Here is a 20,383-nt window from a genome sequence, read left to right on the forward strand (position 1 = left end):
CTATTACAGAGGTGTTAGCTAAGCGTCCTTTTGAGGTCCTTCAGAGTTTTAAATTTGGGGTTAAGTGCTTTAGAGTGTTAAGCTGTTGGCCAAGCAGAATCTTTTTAGGAGCAGGAAAAGTTAGTTGTGAGAGGGAAAACTAGCTACTAGGTACTGGTATGAGTTTATTCATTCATTAACTGATGTATTTATTTATTTGTGATTCCTTTTTTGAAACTCATATTTACCCAAATTGGCCACTGACTTTAGAAGTTCACTATATACATAAATAAATTACAGACTGTAGCCCTACTGGTTGTCATGTGGGCTATCATGTGGGCTATCATGTGGGCTATCATGTGGGCTATCAGCTCTACAGCATTCATTACTGGGCAGTTTCTAACCACAGAAATGTATGGATGTGGCAGTAATGGGTGTGGCAGTGATAGATGCTCCATTGCTGGGTATTTTACACACACACCACACCAGTCAAGAGGGAATCTCTGGCCGGTAACTGATCACTGATGAAGAGCTAGAGCTGAGATTTTTAAACCCAGACACTGAAGTAAGCTATGGTATGATCTGGCCAATCCGTTAAATCAATAATTAATATGTAAGTTGTCAGTTAACTACCACTTATAAACGATATGGACAAAATTATTGGGACATCAGTTTATTCACAGTTTTCCTCTAAAATAAATGGAATCCGAGGAAGGCTTTCTACTACATTTTGGAGCATTGCTGTGAGAATTGTATTGCATTTGGTGACAAGTGCCCCGCTCCCCAACTCATTCCTTTTTTTTTTTTTTACCCCCCTTAGCCTAATGCCAGGCATTGAAATTTGCCAATAGGTTAATGTTGATCTGCTCCAAAGAGTCCTCTTCAATTGGCGAAACTTGAATTGCCTGCAATGGGCAACTTAAAGTAGCTGAATGCATCCATTAGAAGGGGTGTCCACAAACACATATATACATATAGTATATAATCCAGGACAGAAACTGTAAACAGATGCAAGGTCCAGATTTCAGTAGTTCTGGGTTGGGAATTGTGGCACCAGTCTTAAACTGTCCACCAGCAAGTTGGATAGTGAGTATACATTAAAGCAATTTAGAAATTGCTATAAAAAGAAAGCCAGTTTCTAAAATGTCATTGTGTTGCTCTGCACTGAAACATAGCTTTTGTTTATATACCCTTAAAATGCAATGAGAACGCGTCTTCTTGCATTAGAATAGCTTACACAGTACAGTGCAATGTGCCAATGTTTTCTGAAACATAAGAAACGTTATACTTTTTTGTCCAGGAAGTCCCTTTACAAACCCAAACCTTCACCCCTAAAACCTGAAAACAAGTCTTTAATGATGGATACCATGGAATGTATGGAAGAAAATATTTTATACTCTGTACTAGCAATCTTATTTGATGTCAATTTTAAGTAAAATCATGTAAATAAATGTATTTTTACATATTCAATTCAGTAGTTTCACCTATCCAGAGCAACTTAAAGACGTGCACTCACTGGAAGCCAAACCAATACAAAGTATAAGGAGATACCACAAGAATCTATAACCTAGGAGCCCAGACCCATAACATAGTGTGAGCTAATCTTTTGAAATACTGAGGTTAAATGCAGTGGATCCACAAAGGAATGTAGAAAGGAATCAAGCCTCCAGACTACATTTGAAGAAACTGAGAAAATGTACAGCATGGAGCCGAGGATAAAGTTTATTCCACTTCTGAGAGACAACATTAGACAGGAAAAGTCTAGCCTGGCAAGCAAGCTTGGACTTTAAGGAAGGATGCATCAAGAGCCCACAAACTAAGCTGGAGGTGTATAGTTCTGAACTAACAAAGTCCAAACACACTTATATAAATATGCTAGTACAATTCTGTGATTTCTTTAGAGTAATAAAACTCTTTCACTAATTTCTTACAAATAAAAGGTGCCAAAAAGCGTTCTTTGGCACTATTCCATATAAGAACCACCTATGACTGGAAAAAAAGACTATTCGGTAGATGTTACATTGAGGAGATATAAATAAATAAGCATGTTAAAAGTTTAAAGAATCTTTAACATAACGTCAAGATGTTAAATGAGGAAAAAACCCATCCAAGCCAAGAATCTGTAAAGAACATTTGAAAACATATTGTTAGTAAGAATTTCAGCCAAGAGATTTCTGATGAGCTTTTAGTCAAATCAAGAACTTCTGTTTAGCCCACTTTAATTTCGAGGCGACAATTTGTCTTGTAGTATTCAGCCTAACCTCATCTATCTTACACAGGTGCCATAAAAATGAGGTATCTTGTTCCAATCAAAACAGGTCTTTTTCTTCTTTGGCCACATGTCATGTGTCATGTTTTCAAGTTTCCTTCGGACACTAGCATCCCTGAATTTCAGATAAAAGACCCTATTGTTTTGGCACTCTCTGCCGTCTCCACCTGCAAATCACCAAGCTCAGCCAGAAAACAAAAAGTTATACTATGTTCTGTAATTCCTTTGCAAGTGGGAAAAACTGGAAGTAAATGTTATGTAAATGTAATACACTTCATACTTTACTATGATATTAAAAATGTAATCACAAATACCTCTGAAACATTGTGCAAAATCACAGTAATAATAATAAAAAAAGTCAGCCTGACTTGTCAAAACTAAGTATACTAAAATGGCATGTAAATAAAAAAAAGAAAATACAAAAATCGAAGCACTGCAATGCTTCAATGAATCAACAAACCACTTTCTAGTCACTCCTCTAACTTCCTTCTGCACTTCCACTGTTCGCTACAAGCATGCTAGTCATTCAATCAATTCTGACTCAGCACACAACAGGCAGACATAGCTCTACTCACTCATAATGCTAGACCAGTGCTGGACACGATCCTTTGCGGAACCTTCTTGTTCTTAGAACAGACAACACACATCCTACATACATCCAGACAGACTGTAGCTCAGGCTCTTAGCTCCAGGACAGAGCTTTCAATGAGGGTGAATGGCCCAGATGGCCTAAAGGCTAGTCGGATGCTTACAAAACAATGTGGCGCTGCAAAAGTGTCTTCCAGCTCCGCCTGTCAGGAAGCCTCCCACTGGGTCCACCACCCGCTGGATCCACCAGTCGCTGAAGCCAGCGTAACAAATACACACATACATACACAGTCCCCGCCCTTTTCTGTGATGTCACCAATCCCTTCCCCCTCCGGTGGGGCTGTCTTAGGTAACAGAGTTCACTGGGGTACAAGAAAGAGAAAGAGAGAGAAACACAGTGTGCCTATGTGAAAGAGAAACAGAGACAGTGAGGGGGAGATGAGGACTGTAGAGAGAGGGGGGATGGGAGATGGTATTATGGCAGCCCTAAAGATTTACCTATATTTCAGTCATATAGCCATGCTTTGAAATTAAAACCATCAAATACATATGCAAAAGTAAAATACAGTGGGGAAAAAAAGTATTTAGTCAGTCACCAATTGTGCAAGTTCTCCCACTTAGAAATATGAGAGAGGCCTATAATTGACATCATAGGTTGACCTCAACTATGAGAGACAAAATGAGAAAAACAATTCTGAAAATCACATTGTTTGATTTTTTAAGAATTTATTTGCAAATAATGGTGGAAAATAAGTATTTGGTCACCTACAAACAAGCAAGATTTAGTGAATGACCTGGGACCAACGTTACAAAGGCTACCATCAGTAACATACTATGCCGCCAGGGACTCAGATCTTGCAGTGCCAGACATGTTCCCCTGCTTAAGCCAGTACATATCCGGTTTGGTACAAACACAACTCGTGTTTGGAGGAGAGTGAATGCTAAGTTGCATCCAAAGAACTCCATACCAACTGTGAAGCATGGGGGTGGCAACATCATGCTTTGGGGCTGTTTCTCTGCAAAGGGACTAGGACGACTGGTACATGAAAGAATGAATGGGGCCATGTATTGTGAGATTTTGAGTGCAAACCTCCTTCCATCAGCAAGGGCATTGAAGATAAAACGTGGCTGGGTCTTTCAGCATGACAATGATCCCAAGCACACTGCCAGGGCAACAAAGGAGTGGCTTCGTTAGAAGGTCCTGGAGTGGCCTAGCCAGTCTCCAGATCTCAACCCCATAGAAAACCTTTGGAGGGAGTTGAAAGTCCGTGTTGCCTGCCGACAGCCCCAAAACAACACTGCTCTAGAGGAGACCTACATGGAGGAATGGGCCAACATACCAGCAACGGTGTGTGCCAACATTGTGAAGACTTAGAGAAAACGTTTGACCTGATGATGTCAATTACAGGCTATTTCTAAGTGGGAGAACTTGCACAATTGGTGACTGACTAAATACTTCTTTTCCCCACTGTATATATCCAACAGCCACATATTGCATACAGTAAAATACAGGAAAAAAAGTATTGTCAGTCACCAATTGTGTAAGTTCTCCCACTTAAAAAAATGAGAGATGCCTGTAATTGACATCATAGGTAGACCTCAACTATGAGAGACAAAATGAGAAAAAAAATTCTGAAAATCACATTGTCTGATTTTTAAAGAATTTATTTTCAAATAATGGTGGAAAATAAGTATTTGGTCACCTACAAACAAGCAAGATTTCTGGCGGTCACATACCTGTAACAACTTCTTTAAGAGGCTACTCTGTCCTCCACTCATTACCTGTATTAATGGCACCTGTTTGAACTTGTTAACAGTATAAAAGACACCTGCCCACAACCTCAAACAGTCACACTCCAAACTCCACTATGGTGAAGACCAAAGAGCTGTTGAAGGACACCAGAAACAAAATTGTAGACCTGCACCAGCTTGGCAAGACTGAATCTGCAATAGGCAAGCAGCTTGGTGTGAAGAAATCTACTGTGGGAGCAATATTCAGAAAATGGGAGACCTACAAGACCACTGCTAATCTCCCTCGATCAGGGGCTCCACGCAAGATCTCAGCCCGTGGGGTCAAAATGATCACAAGAACGGTGAGCAAAAATCCCAGAACCACACGAGGGGTTATTGACCAAATACTTATTTTCCACCATTATTTGCAAATAAATTCTTTAAAAATCAGACAATGTGATTTTCAGATTTTTTTTTTCTCATTTTGTCTCTCATAGTTGAGGTCTACCTATGATGTCAACTATAGGCCTCTCTCTTATTTTTAAGTGGGAGAACTTGCACAATTGGTGACTGATTAAATACTTTTTTTCCCCACTGTATATTGTAGAGCGGCCACTACCGACTACATTTCTATTGATTAATATGTTTTTTATCTATTTTATTGATTAGGGGATTAATCTAAACTATTTACTTTCCTCCAAAAGGTTAAACTGAGCAGTTTAGAAGTTAATTTTACATTGACACCAAAAACTGACACTGTATTATGTAGCAAGGTAAACAAAAGGTTTACACAAAGTGTAAAACTATACTTTTAAACTGGGAAAACCAGCATGACACTCGAGGTATTCAGTGTATTTATGGCCTTCCCTACACAAAGAAATGTGCTTTAAAACACACACAATATCACATCGAACCCAAAGTGCACAATAACACACCAGCACCCAGTCAATCAATGTAAAAGCCCAGATTCTATCCTTAACATTTTCTCTCATGTATTCATCGGAAACTACTAAGGTACAAAGCAGACAAATTTATCGATTTAATAACGAGCGCATCAAACGTTTATAAAAATTTTCCCTACTACTGGTTAATAGACATGAATAACCAATTATGGTGGCTTTGCCATTTCTGGCTCTCCACTGCCCAGAAAAGCACCTGTGTGTTTTCTCCTCTGGTGATTTTTTGTGTCCTGCAGCAACATTGCCGTTTTAATGAAGCATTTGAACTTAAACTAGGGTGATCTATTAATATTAAAAATACAAGTAATTCTGGAGCATTTCTATTGGCCTCTCGTCACAAAATGTTGCTACAATATTAAAAACAACTGAAAATATAATCCATTAAAACAGCACAAATTGAGATACAGGGGTTTTTAGACAGCGCCGATATATAAAGGTAAAACACATAAAGCCCACCTATCATTTATTGAATTTCCAGTCATCAGGTATAAGTCTCATATTTTTCACGCTTAAACGCTTAAAAAAACAGAGGAAACTGAATTCCTGTCAAGATCTCACAGACCAGCAAAAATCTCCCCAACAGATGAACAACACCTGAAGCTTTCATCTTTGAGAAAGAAGAGAAAATGAAGTTCACTCTTATCTGATAAAAGGTTGCCCTATCGGATGAAGCTCGAGCTTATCTAAATAATACACAAGTGTTCCTGTCTATCCTTCCACTGTGAGAAGACAACTCAACACCGGGGTCTAAAAGGTTGATTAAGAAGCCCTTAATGATAAAAGCAAACAGCTATTTGCAAATCAAAAAGAAAGCGAGTCCCCTGAAAAGAACGGAAACTGCAATTAAGATAAAGCGTTCAAAAAGAAACTCTTGTACAATGTAAAGATTTCATTAAGAACAATTCGGTGTTTTTAATAGAACTGTGTCCCAGCCAGGAGCCATTTAGGAATCTTTATTTTTAAGAGTTGTCTGACATACAACTAAACTAAGTCAACCACATGATTACATGCTATAAAAACACTGTGGTATTTATTAGGACATATAAACACAAGCAAGTGGGCCAAAACTGGTGAATTCTTTCTCTGCAAGACTCTTGCTCTGCTGCTGAACAGGTTTGCTTTGCCCAGTTGTGTCTCTATATCATTTCCTACAAATGTTCATTCGACCGCATTATCTCCTGGTTCTGGTGGCTTGTCTTAAAAAGAGTGGTTCCAGCATGTGGTTACTTTTGATTGGTCTGTGTTATGTAAACTAGTACTGCACAATGTGCCAAAAAGGTGAATACTTACTTAATATTGTGTTAAACAATTAAGTGCACTCAAGGCAAAAGTGCTTTCTATATCGTAAGCCCATGGAGAGTGTGGGCCATGCAAAGCTCCTACACACACATACACGTTTTATTTACACATTAATGCACCAGTTGTACCAAAAAAATTATTTCGCTAAACATGTGTCTAAGTAGGAGTCTCTGTGGTGGCTCATGCTCCATGGCTGAAAGGATAGCATCCGCTCTACTAGCTTTCACAGCTTAGCCGGGAGGCTAACATTCTCTCTCGTGGCAGCGAGAGCTCAGCTTTTAAAAATGCTGGGAGCACCTTCTTGAGCTGCAGCTGTCCGCCATCAGATAACAGGCTCAAAGCTCAAAATGGTAAGCAAAGCAGCGTTCTTCTCCTTCATTTTACAGAAAAAGGGTTCCTTGACTTTACTAAATAACTGCCTTTACTGAAGAACCCTTAAGGAATCTGTTAAGTATGCACCCTACCATCAGCAACCAGAGCTCCAGTAAGCACAACTGGCCATGCTCTCTTTGGGTGGGTAGATGGCGCACTCTTCCCTCATCTCTCCCAATGTGATGCTGGCTGGCACAGGAGTCTGATTGATTAGAGCTTTACCAAATAACTGCCTTTACTTAAGAACCCTTGAAGAACCTGTTTAGTTTTTCATAACTTAACAAGCAAGTTCATTCACAGCAAGGTTCAGATCGATATGTGTGTATCACATTTAAGCAGGGTAATGATAAAACATGAATAATGTGGGAAAATATATGGATATACAATATCAGGACACTTGCTCAATCACTGCTTATTTCTTCTGCAATCAAGGGTTTCAAATATAAGTCCTGCTTTTGTTGGGGTAACGGCTTTTGTGGAGGGAAGGCTTTCTACTAGATTTTGGAGCATTGTTGTATGGATTTAATTGCATTCATGAGGGTATGAGTGAGGTCAGGATGTTGGATCCCACCGCATGCTCAACTCCTCCCCAAAAGTTCCACTGCTCCACAGCTTATTGCTAGGGGGCGTTATACCCCTTTAACCCACACCTGCCATTAGGCATGGTGCCAATAGGTTCATGTTTATCTGCTCCAGAGCTGTACAATTTACATTACCTTAGATCACAATCTTTACATATCATCAACATATGTTGTGTATACATAATATGCAGCACTAAAATATCACACTCATTCATTCGCCCCCTTGTGGATATTGTTTAGCCTGCTATGCAAGTGAGTGAAGGTTTTAAATGAGCATTGCAAATCAGTAAATCGGAAATGACCCATTACTAAATGTTATTGCAATAAACAGTTTGGAATTTATATACAAAGAATGCAAAAGCATTCAGAATAGTTTCATATTTGTTTTGTAGTATTTTACAGATTTTATTTGTTTTATCTTACAGGTAATTACGTAACTCTGAATAAATAAACATACAAACAAATAAATAAGTCATAAAAATAGGAACACAAAAAGGAATATGGGGATAAACAAAACAGATTTGATTAGGACCCTGCATTACAATTCCAGTGCTGTGAAAGCCCATTTTTCAGATTTTGTGATAGGTTCACCACATTGTTTTTAACTCTAATTACATTGCATAGCATTTTAAACAAGTGGTGCACAACAGCTTTAGGTATTTTGCCTGTGAGCATATAAACACCTACAGCGCATCGGTGTCTGTGTTCAGTTCAGGCACAATGACTCTGTCAGTGGATGATAAATGACTACTGCTGCAGTTCTCTGACGCACTCCCTCAGTTGTTCTATCCTTTTTTTTAATCCACGGCTCTTCCTTCTCCTCATTCGGCCTCCTTTTCAACACGCACACACCCCCAAAATAATACCTGCTTCAGCACTTACTTTCAAAAGGATGCATGCTAATTAAAGTTGTATAATACACAGGAATGTGTGTGTGTGTGTGTGTGTGTAGTCGGTGCTTAATAACGATTTGTCAAGCTATTGCTGCTTGTGTAATCGTACTTGACCTATTTCTTTTCAGCCAGCTACTCGGACACCATTATATGTACTTTTCTGATTCTGATGAAGGATTAATGAAGCACAGGCCTCTCTCACGAAAGGTTCCTGACTAAAGACCTTGGTATTCATCATGTGACTGGCTTTGGCAAAAAAAAAGAAAAAAAAGAAAAAGAAAAAAAAGCAACTTAAATGTGGAGAAAAACAAACAACGTTGCTTGGAAGGTTCATTCGCTGAGCAAACTCCATGCACAAACACACCACACGACAAAGCATTTGATTGGTCGGCTGGGTGGCTGAACATTTTTCTAAATTGTGTAAATTAATGAAATGTCTGTGATTTCGCATTGATTTTACACATTTTTTTACGTTCAGTGCTTCTACAGTCACCACACAGTCTGTCTCTGTGCATTTTCAGCTTCAAACATTACTAATTCTCGCCTTCTTGCCACCAATACTCTTCTTCATACTTCAATGGGTTTTAACTTCATATCACTACCATGGTCCAGCTTAGGCCTCCATAAAACCCCCTGGCCACAACATCTTAACCATAGTGTCCCCAGTGTCCTCTTCTTCAAAACCAAAATATGGCCCTTGTATTGGTCAGTTGTAAAGAGGTGATGCTGCCTTGATTCCACTGATGGATCTGTAGTACCAAATGCAGTCGTGGGTAACATGCTTCATGTCAATGTTTAACAACATTCTCTGATAACCCAGGATCATATAGCCAATCTGTTCATAATCATTGTATGTGTGCGAAAAAAAAAAAAGTGTGATGTTTACAATGTACAACCAGTCACGTGGAACATGTATAGGAGACAAGTGGCTTAATTTTTAAACAAGGAAAAAAAGTATATGAATACAGGGTCACCTAAATATTTAACACTGCCACCACAAAAGTGATTATTACAGCAATAAAAGTAAAAGGTGATTATGATCCCAAATCCTGAACTTCAGCAGGTTAGGCATGCAGCTTATAAATTGACATGACAATGTAATCTGGTAAAAAGTGATCCACGATTATGAGACAGAAAACTGAGCTAAGGTTACAGTTAGCTGCCCATGACAGCTTCATGAGACAGGCCCCAGGCAAATTAAGTGTGCTTCACACCTAACATTTAGGATATAATGTGGTACTAATCAAACTTGTTCTTAACTTCAGTCCATTTTGACAAGTGGGAACACTCCACCCATAATCAAGTGTGCATTAAACTACTGAACCATGATCCACCAAAAGCGCGTGTCTCTGTGCACTTCCTAGCAATTCTCGGGGAGAATGCATGTTTATAGTAGTCTGCATGAAAGGAGAGAATGAGCAAATCTTACTCAGTGTGTGTGTCAGCACTGATCTGTCCACATAATCTGACAGATTCTTAAGATTCTGATCTATTTTGATCAGTAAATGACTAACCCAGTTGGACAAAAACTGGACCCAGATGTCAGTCTAAAATCAGATGCTCATGCTTCATAGCACAAGAGGGTAATTTACATGACCAGCGTAAATGTGTGGTGGTGTTGTGTTCACACTACTGACAAACCGCACAGTGCTTAAGGACTCCGAGCACTGCTCCTTAGCGCATCACAGCATAGCAGCAGCAGGATTTATAATGTTTTTCTTACATTTAGGGATGCACTGATCCAACTTTTTCTGTTCCGGTAGAGACACAAATACATAGTGTATAGGCCCATATTAAGGTAGTCGGCATCAGGACTGAATTAAACATTACTTTACTGACTTTGTAAAACAAAGCCCTAACCCGATCCAGCAAATTTTCTCAGTATTGGGACTGATTTCCGATCCTAGTATTGCATCAGCGCATCCCTATTACATTAAACTGAAACAAAAAAATGATAATTATTATAAAACATAATTTGTAAATTGAAATTTACATCAAATGCTTCACCTCAATATAAAAAAAAAAAAACAACATTTCCCAAACAAGTACGCTGTTTCTCTATTACTCACTTATGCTTACTTAATACGCTTACTGACATGGTGTCTTGCTCGCCATTGTGGGTGATGGGTGAGGATAGGCAAATAGGAGAACTATATTCCACTATATATACCTATATTCCAGTCAGAGATTTTTTTAGACAACTGCAAATCATCTTGAACTTGGCCTCTATTGTAGCCAAAAAGATGTTTGAAACAGTGTGAAGTATACTGCCGGCTTTACATGGCAAGCGTGATGCTCAGTAACAATGACACACACACACACACACACACAAAAAAATATATATATATATAAATAACCCACACTGCAGGTTTGCCAACTTCACATCAAATTGTGAAAGTTTCAAAACAAAAGTTGCCGATTATTCAACATAAATGACAGAATGCCAGAGAGAAGTACAGCAGCACTGAAGAGCTGGATAACAGCTACAGAGAGGAAAAAGGGCCGTGCAGGTGCAGGCTTCACAGCTTCACTCTGACTGGTTAAAAAAGCAAGAAAACAAAAGAGTGAATTGAGGAAGGTGGAGGAAAATATGGCAGGAGAAGACAGGAGATGTGGAGGAGGAAGAAGGAGAAGGAGAAGATAAACATATGTCCTGAGTCTCTCTCTGTGTGTGTATGTATAGAGGCAGGTAGGTGTTGTTATGGTGACAGTATGACAAAGACCCAGCGGGTGGTCCAGTGACGCAGCTCCGAGACCCATCACGAAAAGGGGTGGGGAGGGGATGGGGGGCTAAGTGCTAGCGCGAGAGAGAACTATAAGAGAATGAGGTAGAGAAACAGAAAAAAAAATAGAATCAAATATGAGAGAAACAGAGAGAGAAAGACATGAGGGAATGAGGGAGGGCAACAGAGAAAACTGAAATATGAGTGAAAGAAAGAAAGAGAAAGGAGAGAGAGAGAAACAAAGGGTAAAACAGATATGGGTGCTTGTAAGAAAGCTACAAAGTGACCTAAACTAAGGGTTTAGCTGCAGTCCTTCTGATCCACTGCAGCATATTCTCTGCTCAGACACCTCTGATTCAGCTCAAGATGGACTTGTCAGGACAGGGCAAAACATGCAAGCTCTGCAGCAATGTGGGTTCTCACAATCAGGAGACGTGACACAGTTATATCAAGACCAGCACTCCCTCTTTAAAAGGTGTATTAGATCATTTTCTGTTCAGCAATGGCATCAGGACTTGTATATTAGGTGTACTAAAACCTGTCTAAAACTGCTCTATGATCTGATCCTTATCTATGTTTACACTGATCTCCTTTCAGTCACTTTAAAAGACACTCCCTAATAGGGCTGCACTACATATTGCTTCAGCATCGGCATCGTGATGTGAGCATGCGCAATAGTCACATTGCAGGACGTGCAATGTCAGGTGCATTATATTAAATGTAATGCTTCAATAAACTTTACTGCTGCTTATACAAAACAAAATTCTGCACGCTTCTCAATTTCCAGGACATATCTCATAGAGGTAAAATATACACTGCTCACAAAAGTGAAAGTGAAAAATGAATGAAATATTCTCATTGAATACTTTGTTCTGTACAAAGTTGAATGTGCTGACAACAAAATCACACAAAAATCATCAATGGAAATCTAATTTATTAACCAATGGAGGCCTGGATTTGGAGTCACACACAAAATTAAAGTGGAAAAACACACTACACGCTGATCCAACTTTGATGTAATGTCCTTAAAACAGGTCACAATGAGGCTTAGTATTGGGTGTGGCCTCCACGTGCCTACAACGCCTGGGCATGCTCCTGATGAGGATCTCCTCCCAGACCTGGACTAAAGCATCCGCCAACTCCTGGACAGTCTGTGGTGCAACGTGACGTTGGTGGATGGAGCGAGACATGATGTCCCAGATGTGCTCAATCGGATTCAGGTCTGGGGAACGGGCGGGCCAGTCCATAGCTTCAATGCCTTCATCTTGCAGGAACTGCTGACACACTCCAGCTACATGAGGTCTAGCATTGTCCTGCATTAGGAGGAACCCAGGGCCAACCGCACCAGCATATGGTCTCACAAGGGGTCTGTGGATCTCATCTTGGTACATAATGGCAGTCAGGCTACCTCTGGCGAGCACATTGAGGGCTGTGCGGCCCTCCAAAGAAATGCCACCCCACACCATTACTGACCCACTACCAAACCGGTCATGCTGAAGGATGTTGCAGGCAGCAGATCGCTCTCCACGGCGTCTCCAGACTTGGTCACGTCTGTCACATGTGCTCAGTATGAACCTGCTTTCATCTGTGAAGAGCACAGGGCGCCAGTGGCGAATTTGCCAATCCCGGTGTTCTCTGGCAAATGCCAAGCGTCCTGCACGGTGTTGGGCTGTGAGCACAACCCCCATCTGTGGACGTCGGGCCCTCATACCATCCTCATGGAGTCGGTTTCTAACCGTTTGTGCAGACACATGCACATTTGTGGCCTGCTGGAGGTCCTCCTGTTCTACCTTTCACAAAGGTGGTCCTGCTGCTGGGTTGTTGCCCTCCTACGGCCTCCTCCATGTCTCCGGGTGTACTGACAGACGCAGCAAACCTTCTTTCCACAGCTCGCATTGATGTGCCATCCTGGATGAGCTGCACTACCTGAGCCACTTGTGTGGGTTGTAGAGTCCGCCTCATGCTACCACGAGTGTGAAAGCACCACCAACATTCAAAAGTAATCAAAACATCAGCCAGAAAGCATAGGTACTGAGAAGTGGTCTGTCCCCACCTGCAGAACCACTCCTTTATTGAGTGGGTCTTGCTAATTGCCAATAATTTCCACCTGTGTTGCTTCCTAAGTGGACAGTTTGATTTCACAGAAGTTTGATTTACTTGGAGTTATATTGTGTTGTTTAAGTGTTCCCTTTATTTTTTTGAGCAGTGTATAATTTATTATGAAGATATGGTTTAGTTGGTAATGTTACAGGTATATAAACGCTATAAATGGACTGAACTGTAAATTTATTAAATTTAAGTTAATAAAAGTAAATACACTTATTTGATAAAGGTTTATCACTTCAAGAAGTCATGATATGCTGTGTTACTGCAATTTTATCATAGGGAAGGGTGTTTTCGGGATGATGCAAAATGGAGTGCCTCAAACTTTCTTCCCTGAAATAAAATCGTAGTAACATGTGGTTTCAAGTGTTTAATTAAATGGTGACAAAAAATGGGAATTCAGTATTTAACAAAAATATGAGTAATATTCACAGTAATCATTCCTCCTTCAATTAATGCAAACTCTGGTAGCTAAGCAGTCTAACAGGAAAGATTAGACACCATTTACCTATTTAACTAGTTTCCATTTTTAATATGCTGCAGCTAACTGACTGGGTGTCCTACCTTCTTCAGACAACTAAATGAATTACTCACCAACTGCAGCTAATGATGCTAACTTGCCAACACAGGCATTGACTGAGCAAATTGTTATGATATGAATTTTAAGCATTTACAGCTTTACAATTTCACTTCAGAATGTGGATTCAGCACATATTAGTGTAAAATTCCAACAACATCTTTTCTTGCAGCCATGCTTGTTGATATTGTGAGGAGTTTCCCCACATTCTGTTTCTCACACGCTCACTGGTTGTAGCTCATTGCCACACTCACTATCAGTCACAACACTTTTCACACTACTGGATTTGGTCTACTTGCCAGATGTTCAGCCTGCAAGATGCCTCCGTGACGCATCTGCAAGCTTTTGGTGAGCTCTTGGATTGCGCCAGTTTATAAATAGCAATCTAACCAGCGATATAGCCAGCACCATTCAATGCCAATTTGCCTCTAATCTTTTGTCATGTGATCTTCAAACTGTTGGCGAGTGGACAATCAGGACTAAAATCATGTAGGATGAACACTATATTACAGGCATATTTACAGTAAAAGTATGCCATTTTAATGTCCTGAGTGTATAGACAGAAAGAAAAAGAGTCTTGGGTCAACAGGATTGACCGTTTGTTGTACTAAATCCATTAGGTTCAATCACACTGGTGTATAAAAAAACCAAACACACACACACACACACACACACACACACACACACACACACACACACACACCTCTTCACGGAGCCTATTATGGCCTAAGAGGAGGGGGTCTTTTTCATAACCCGCTTGTGTAACGTGTCAGGCTGACAAACCAGGCACATCAAGACCTGACCAGTAGGAAAAAAGAAACACACACACAAAAGCAAAAATCCATTTTCTCATCCTCTCTTTTCTCACTTCCTCTCTCTTTCTCTCTGTCTTTCTCAACATCAGTTCTATTTACCATCTATCCACCTAGACCTCCATCCAGCTATCCAGCCCTCTGCAAGCCAGTTGATCAAATCTGGACTGAAATTAAATGGGATTCATGGAGGAACCGGAAAATTAAATTAAAAGAAAAGACAGCGACACATCTTCAGACGGTCATGCTGGCACACCACTGAATCCCACCTAAAAACAAAAGAAACCAGAGACTTTACAGTTTGATGGATGACATGCTTAGAGAGGTTTAAATACAGTGTATCACAAAAGTAAGTACACCCCTCACATTTCTGCAGATATTTAAGTATATCTTTTCATGGGACAACACTGACAAAATGACACTTTAACACAATGAAAAGTAGTCTGTGTGCAGCTTATATAACAGTGTAAATTTATGCTTCCCTCAAAATAATTCAATATACAGCCATTAATGTCTAAACCACCTGCAATGAAAGTACACCTTTTAGTGAAAGTTCCTGAAGTGTCAAAATTTTGTGAGGCCACCATTATTTTCCAGAACTCTCCTGGGCATGGAGTTTACCAGAACTTCACAGGTTTCCAGGTTTTACCAAAAGCTTCACTTCTCCATGACGACATTACGGAGCTGGTGGATATTCGAGACTCAGCACATGTATGGTCATGTAAAAAAAAAAGTAAGGACACCCCAAGCCCCCCCTCTCATTCATGCAAAATTCTTTCAGATGTTTGACATTTCAGTTTTAGTTTTTAGACAGATTGTCTAACATTTAACATCCTTAAGCGTGCTCTTTGTTGGAGAGTTCTCCAGGTCTAAATCATGACATTTTATCACCATGCTTTATAGTTGATATGGGTTCTTGTTCGCACATTGCCCTGGTCTTGGTATAGATATTCTCTGAAAATATATATTTTTTGAAAAACAAGGGTTTCGTTCTTACACTCTCCCATGAAAACCAAACATGTTTTTTCTTTCTGATGGTAGATGCCGTCTTTTGACTTCAACTGTGGCAGGAGTTACCTGTAGATCCAGGGATGACATTTTAGGATTGCTGGAGACTTTTTTCTACATTTTGTACTCTGATGTTAGACTAAACTTGCTAGGACGGCCTGACATGGCCATGTCGACAGCTGCTGAATGTGTAAATTATTGTGCGAACACTGGAACGACTTTGAGGTGTCCTGAGATTAATTTTTTTTAAATCCCTCCCCGGACTCATTTGCATCTACAACCTCCTTTCCGAAGGTCTCAAAAAGTTATTTGGATCTCACTCAAAAGAGCAAATCAAACTACATTTCTGAAGTTGACATAAGACAGGCTCCTCTAAAATCTCCTCTAATGATGCTCTAATTATCTGCAGCTGATTCTAATGCTTTTCAAGTAGTATTAAAAGTGGGGGTGTCTTAACTTTTTCCTCACAGGAGAAAAGACATTCTTCAGTTGTGTGTGTTTAGTTATATTACCTCCACCTGTCGATATTGTTTAAATGAAGATCAAATAGTCATATGTTTAAACATATAAAAAAAAAAAAGACAAAAGGTTGCACCCACACCAGAGCCAAAAAGGACAGCCTGATCTTGTTCACCTGCCCATGACTGTCTGAAATGTAACCTTAGATTGACTGGGCTTCTATAAACTCAGAATAAAAAGCCATAAATAAATCTCAACTCAAACATCCCTTAAGCCATAATTACAAGCTGAAGATTATTTTGATCTAAGTTTCTAACTGGGTCCAATCATTTTCAGGAGGTTGTCAGGGCCTAAGGCGAGCCAAACAACAAGGGGCCCTTGTTAGCACCTCTGTCAGCTAAACCAGTCTTAGCAGCATTGTTCTTTTCCTCCTCCACATTTTCTTTTTACAGATCTAAACATATGTTGCTTGTATTTCATAGTTGCACTTCACTAGCTTTATTTATACAGTGCCTTGCTGATGGATATGATTATCACCTCTCCATTGTCACACTTGAACTAAAATAAAATTAGTTTAATTGGAGCTGTTTTCTTCAATGTTTTCACAAATATTGTTAAAGCCCTAATTTGTAAAATAAGAGAACCATTAGGAAGTTCCAAAAACTGGTCAGGATAGCTAAGCAGTCAACCATGCTTTCAAAAAAAGAAATGTGCCCTACTTTCTGGACTATTCTATCATCTAAAAAGTTTTCTATCCCACTTTTTAGCCCACAAGAAACAGCTAGTGGCATGTATGCCACAACTCTTATCCAATATGAGCTAACGAAACCAAAGAAGGCCACTCTTCTAATATACTTCGTTCAGTAAAAAGTTAAAGATATCAAAAACTGTCTTTAGATTAATCTGGATTATAAATAACATTTTAATATTATGTTAATATTATGATAGTATGTTAATATTATAAAGTCTTATTCTCAAAATGATGGTTTCAGATGAGAAAAAGAGATTAGAATTACACACTAAACAATGCTTTGCAAACAGCATTGTTTAGTTTGTAATATGAATCTCTTTTTCTTACCTGAAACCATTCAAAAACTATTCAAAAACTATTAAAAACTTGTAAACCATTGGTCAGACTGTGAATCTGCGTAAATGAAGACAAAAGAGGGTATACTATAGAAATCAGACACTCAACTAGAAGTTTTAAAAATGCACAAGAAAGGAAGGGGTGCAAAATAATACCCAATGTTTGAAAATCCAAGCGAGCACTGTTGAATCAATTGTGAAGAAATAGATGTGGCATCATAGTATCAAGGCAACTTCTAGAAATGGAGGTCTTTCAAAACTTAACATCAGAGCAAGAAGATGACTTCTGAGGGAAGCAAGAGAGGGCCCAACTCTGAAGGAGCTTCAGAGTTTAGCTAAGACTGAAGTGAAGATGCACTAGTCAACAATGAAAAGAGTTCTGCTTTTAGCAGGCCTGTCTGGGAGGGTGAGAGGAGAACTTTTGAAAATAACTGTGTAAATTATTTTTTGAGACAAGAGCTGATGGGGGTGGGGTTCGCTATGGCCTTGCTGCGTTTGTGGTAGAGGGGTGAATAATTTGCAAGGCACTGTCCATCTGAATTACAAATACATTATTTTTTAAGAGAAAATATCTGTAGAACATGGTGTTGTTCCAAAGTGTTGTGTGTCCTAAATCCATCAGTGGGTATTCATACATATCAAGCAGCCCTAAAATCACATGGTGTTACAAACCAACTTGAAAATTTGGTGTTACAACCTGGGGATGCAAAATGATGGTCTAAAAGGGTACAAAGGCTCATTTTTACGTTTTTAAAGACTTGCAGTGAGACAAGAAGCCTAAGCAGTACAATACGTCTACACAGACATAGATAAAGCAGAAAAAACTGAAGTCAAGAAATATTGTGGAAGGGCCAAAAAATGGCAGTTAATGCAAGGAGGCCCACTCACCCAGGCGAGTTTACTTTTATGCAGAAATATATAATATTATTAAAGGTTTCTAGTGACCCTGTATTAAATGTATTGTTTGGGCACAAAATCCATTTTTTCCCCACAACCTATGTAGTAGGTAGCTATTTAACATTAAGCCTAATTTGAGATATATCTATGCAGCAACAAAAGCAATAGCAATGATCCTTTATCTACAAATGTTCATTATTCAAATGTTTATTATTTGAGCAAAACAAACATTGAGGTATGGTCCATGTCTACCTGAACTAGGACCACATATGAAAGCAACTCAGGTCTGATTTGAAAAGATAAGAACTTACTTTTGCAAATCGCATGTGGCAATGCAAAAGTGGTCTTTGATATGTGAGCTCTGCTGGTGGTGCTATAAATGCAGCAGCATAGTCAGAAACAACTGTCGTGTTGTTTTGCTCTTGTCATTGTGCACACACAATCACAGGTTTTTCTTCTGCTTGTAGTCAGTCAGTAATGTAGAACTTTTGACTCAGTAGTAGCGTAGAGAATATTACATTTTTATTATTCTGAAGTATATACACTATGGGCAGGATAATGCCATGTAAAGTTCTTAATCAGCAAACTCCAAGAATCATTTAACTGATTCCCACACTGCACAGTGTGCATATAAATGTTTTATAATCTTTGTCTCCAAATAATGTAATGCAATGCATCTTTGTCAGCTACAGTATTACAGTCTTAGCTTTAAGTGTTTCACCTACCTTTCCAATTTATCTCACATTAGCTATGTTTTACATTTTGTTTTCACTTACCAGCACAGCCAGCTTCATCATGCTCCTTCTCATCTTTGTCCAACTCTTCTTCTTCACTGAGCTCAGCATCTAAATCTTGTCCTGGGAGCTGTTCCAGTGCCATATTGTCACCTGAGCATCTTTGCCTAAAGACACACACACACACACACACACACACACACACACACACACACACACACACATACGTGGACAAAATTGTTGGCACCCCTCGGTTAATGAAAGAAAAACCCACAATGGTCACAGCAATAATTTGAATCTGACAAAAGTAATAATAAAAATAAAAAATAACCAACGGAAGTCAGACATTGCTTTTCAACCATGCTTCAATAGAATTATTTAAAAAAATAAACTCATGAAACAGGCCTGGACAGAAGTGATGGTACCCTTACCTTAATATTTTGTTGCACAACCTTTTAAGGCAATCACTGCAATCAAATAATTCCTTTTACTGTCAATGAGACTTCTACATCTCTCAGCAGGTATTTTGGCCCACTCCTCATGAGCAAACTCCAGTTGACTCAGGTTTGAAGGGTGCCTTTTCCAGACGGCATGTTTCAGCTCCTTCCAAAAATGCGCAATAGGATTTAGGTCAGGGCTCATAGAAGGCCACTTCAGAATAGTCCAGTGTTTTCCTCTTTGCCATTCTTGGGTGTTTATTATCCTGTTGTAAGACCCATGACCTACGACTAAGACCAAGTTTTCTGACACTGGGCAGCACATTTCTCTCTAGAATCCCTTAATAGTCTTGAGATTTCATTGTACCTTGCACAGATTCAAGACACCCTGTGCCATATGCAGCAAAGCAGCCCCAGAACATAACAGAGCCTCCTCCATGTTTCACAGTAGGGACAGTGTTCTTTTCTTGATATGTTTCATTTTTCCATCTGTGCACATAGAGTTGATGTGCCTTGGCAAAAAGTTCCATTTTTGTCTCATCTGTCCATAGGACATTCTCCCAGAAGGTTTGGGGCTTGTCAACATGTAGTTTGGCAAATTCCAGTCTGGTTTTTTTATGATTTGTTTTCAACAATGGTGTCCTCCTTCGTCGTCTCCCATGAAGTCCACTTTGGCACAAACAATGACGGATGGTGCGATCTAACAATGATGTTCCTTGAGCTTGAAGTTCACCTTTTAATCTGTTTTTCTGGGCTCTTTTGTTGCCATTTGTATTGTCTGTCTCTTTGATTTGTCATCAATTTTCCTCCTGTGGCCACGTCCAGGGAGGTTGGCTACAGTCCCATGGATCTTAAATTTCTGAATAATATGTGCAA

The 20,383-nt window shown here is 39.4% G+C and overlaps 1 protein-coding gene across 1 annotated transcript in view; it reads right to left on the minus strand.

The window, feature by feature from the left end:
* Positions 1 to 20,383, minus strand: part of LOC140557574 (helicase ARIP4-like) — a 65,825-nt gene that overhangs the window by 31,935 nt on the left and 13,507 nt on the right. The window contains exon 2 of the mRNA XM_072682109.1: positions 19,113 to 19,237. Within this exon, the coding sequence (XP_072538210.1) occupies positions 19,113 to 19,215 (103 nt within the window). The 5' untranslated portion in view covers positions 19,216 to 19,237. The remainder of the gene's footprint in view (positions 1 to 19,112; positions 19,238 to 20,383) is intronic.

Source organism: Salminus brasiliensis, chromosome 6 (assembly GCF_030463535.1).
Source record: "Salminus brasiliensis chromosome 6, fSalBra1.hap2, whole genome shotgun sequence".
Lineage (NCBI taxonomy): Eukaryota > Metazoa > Chordata > Actinopteri > Characiformes > Bryconidae > Salminus > Salminus brasiliensis.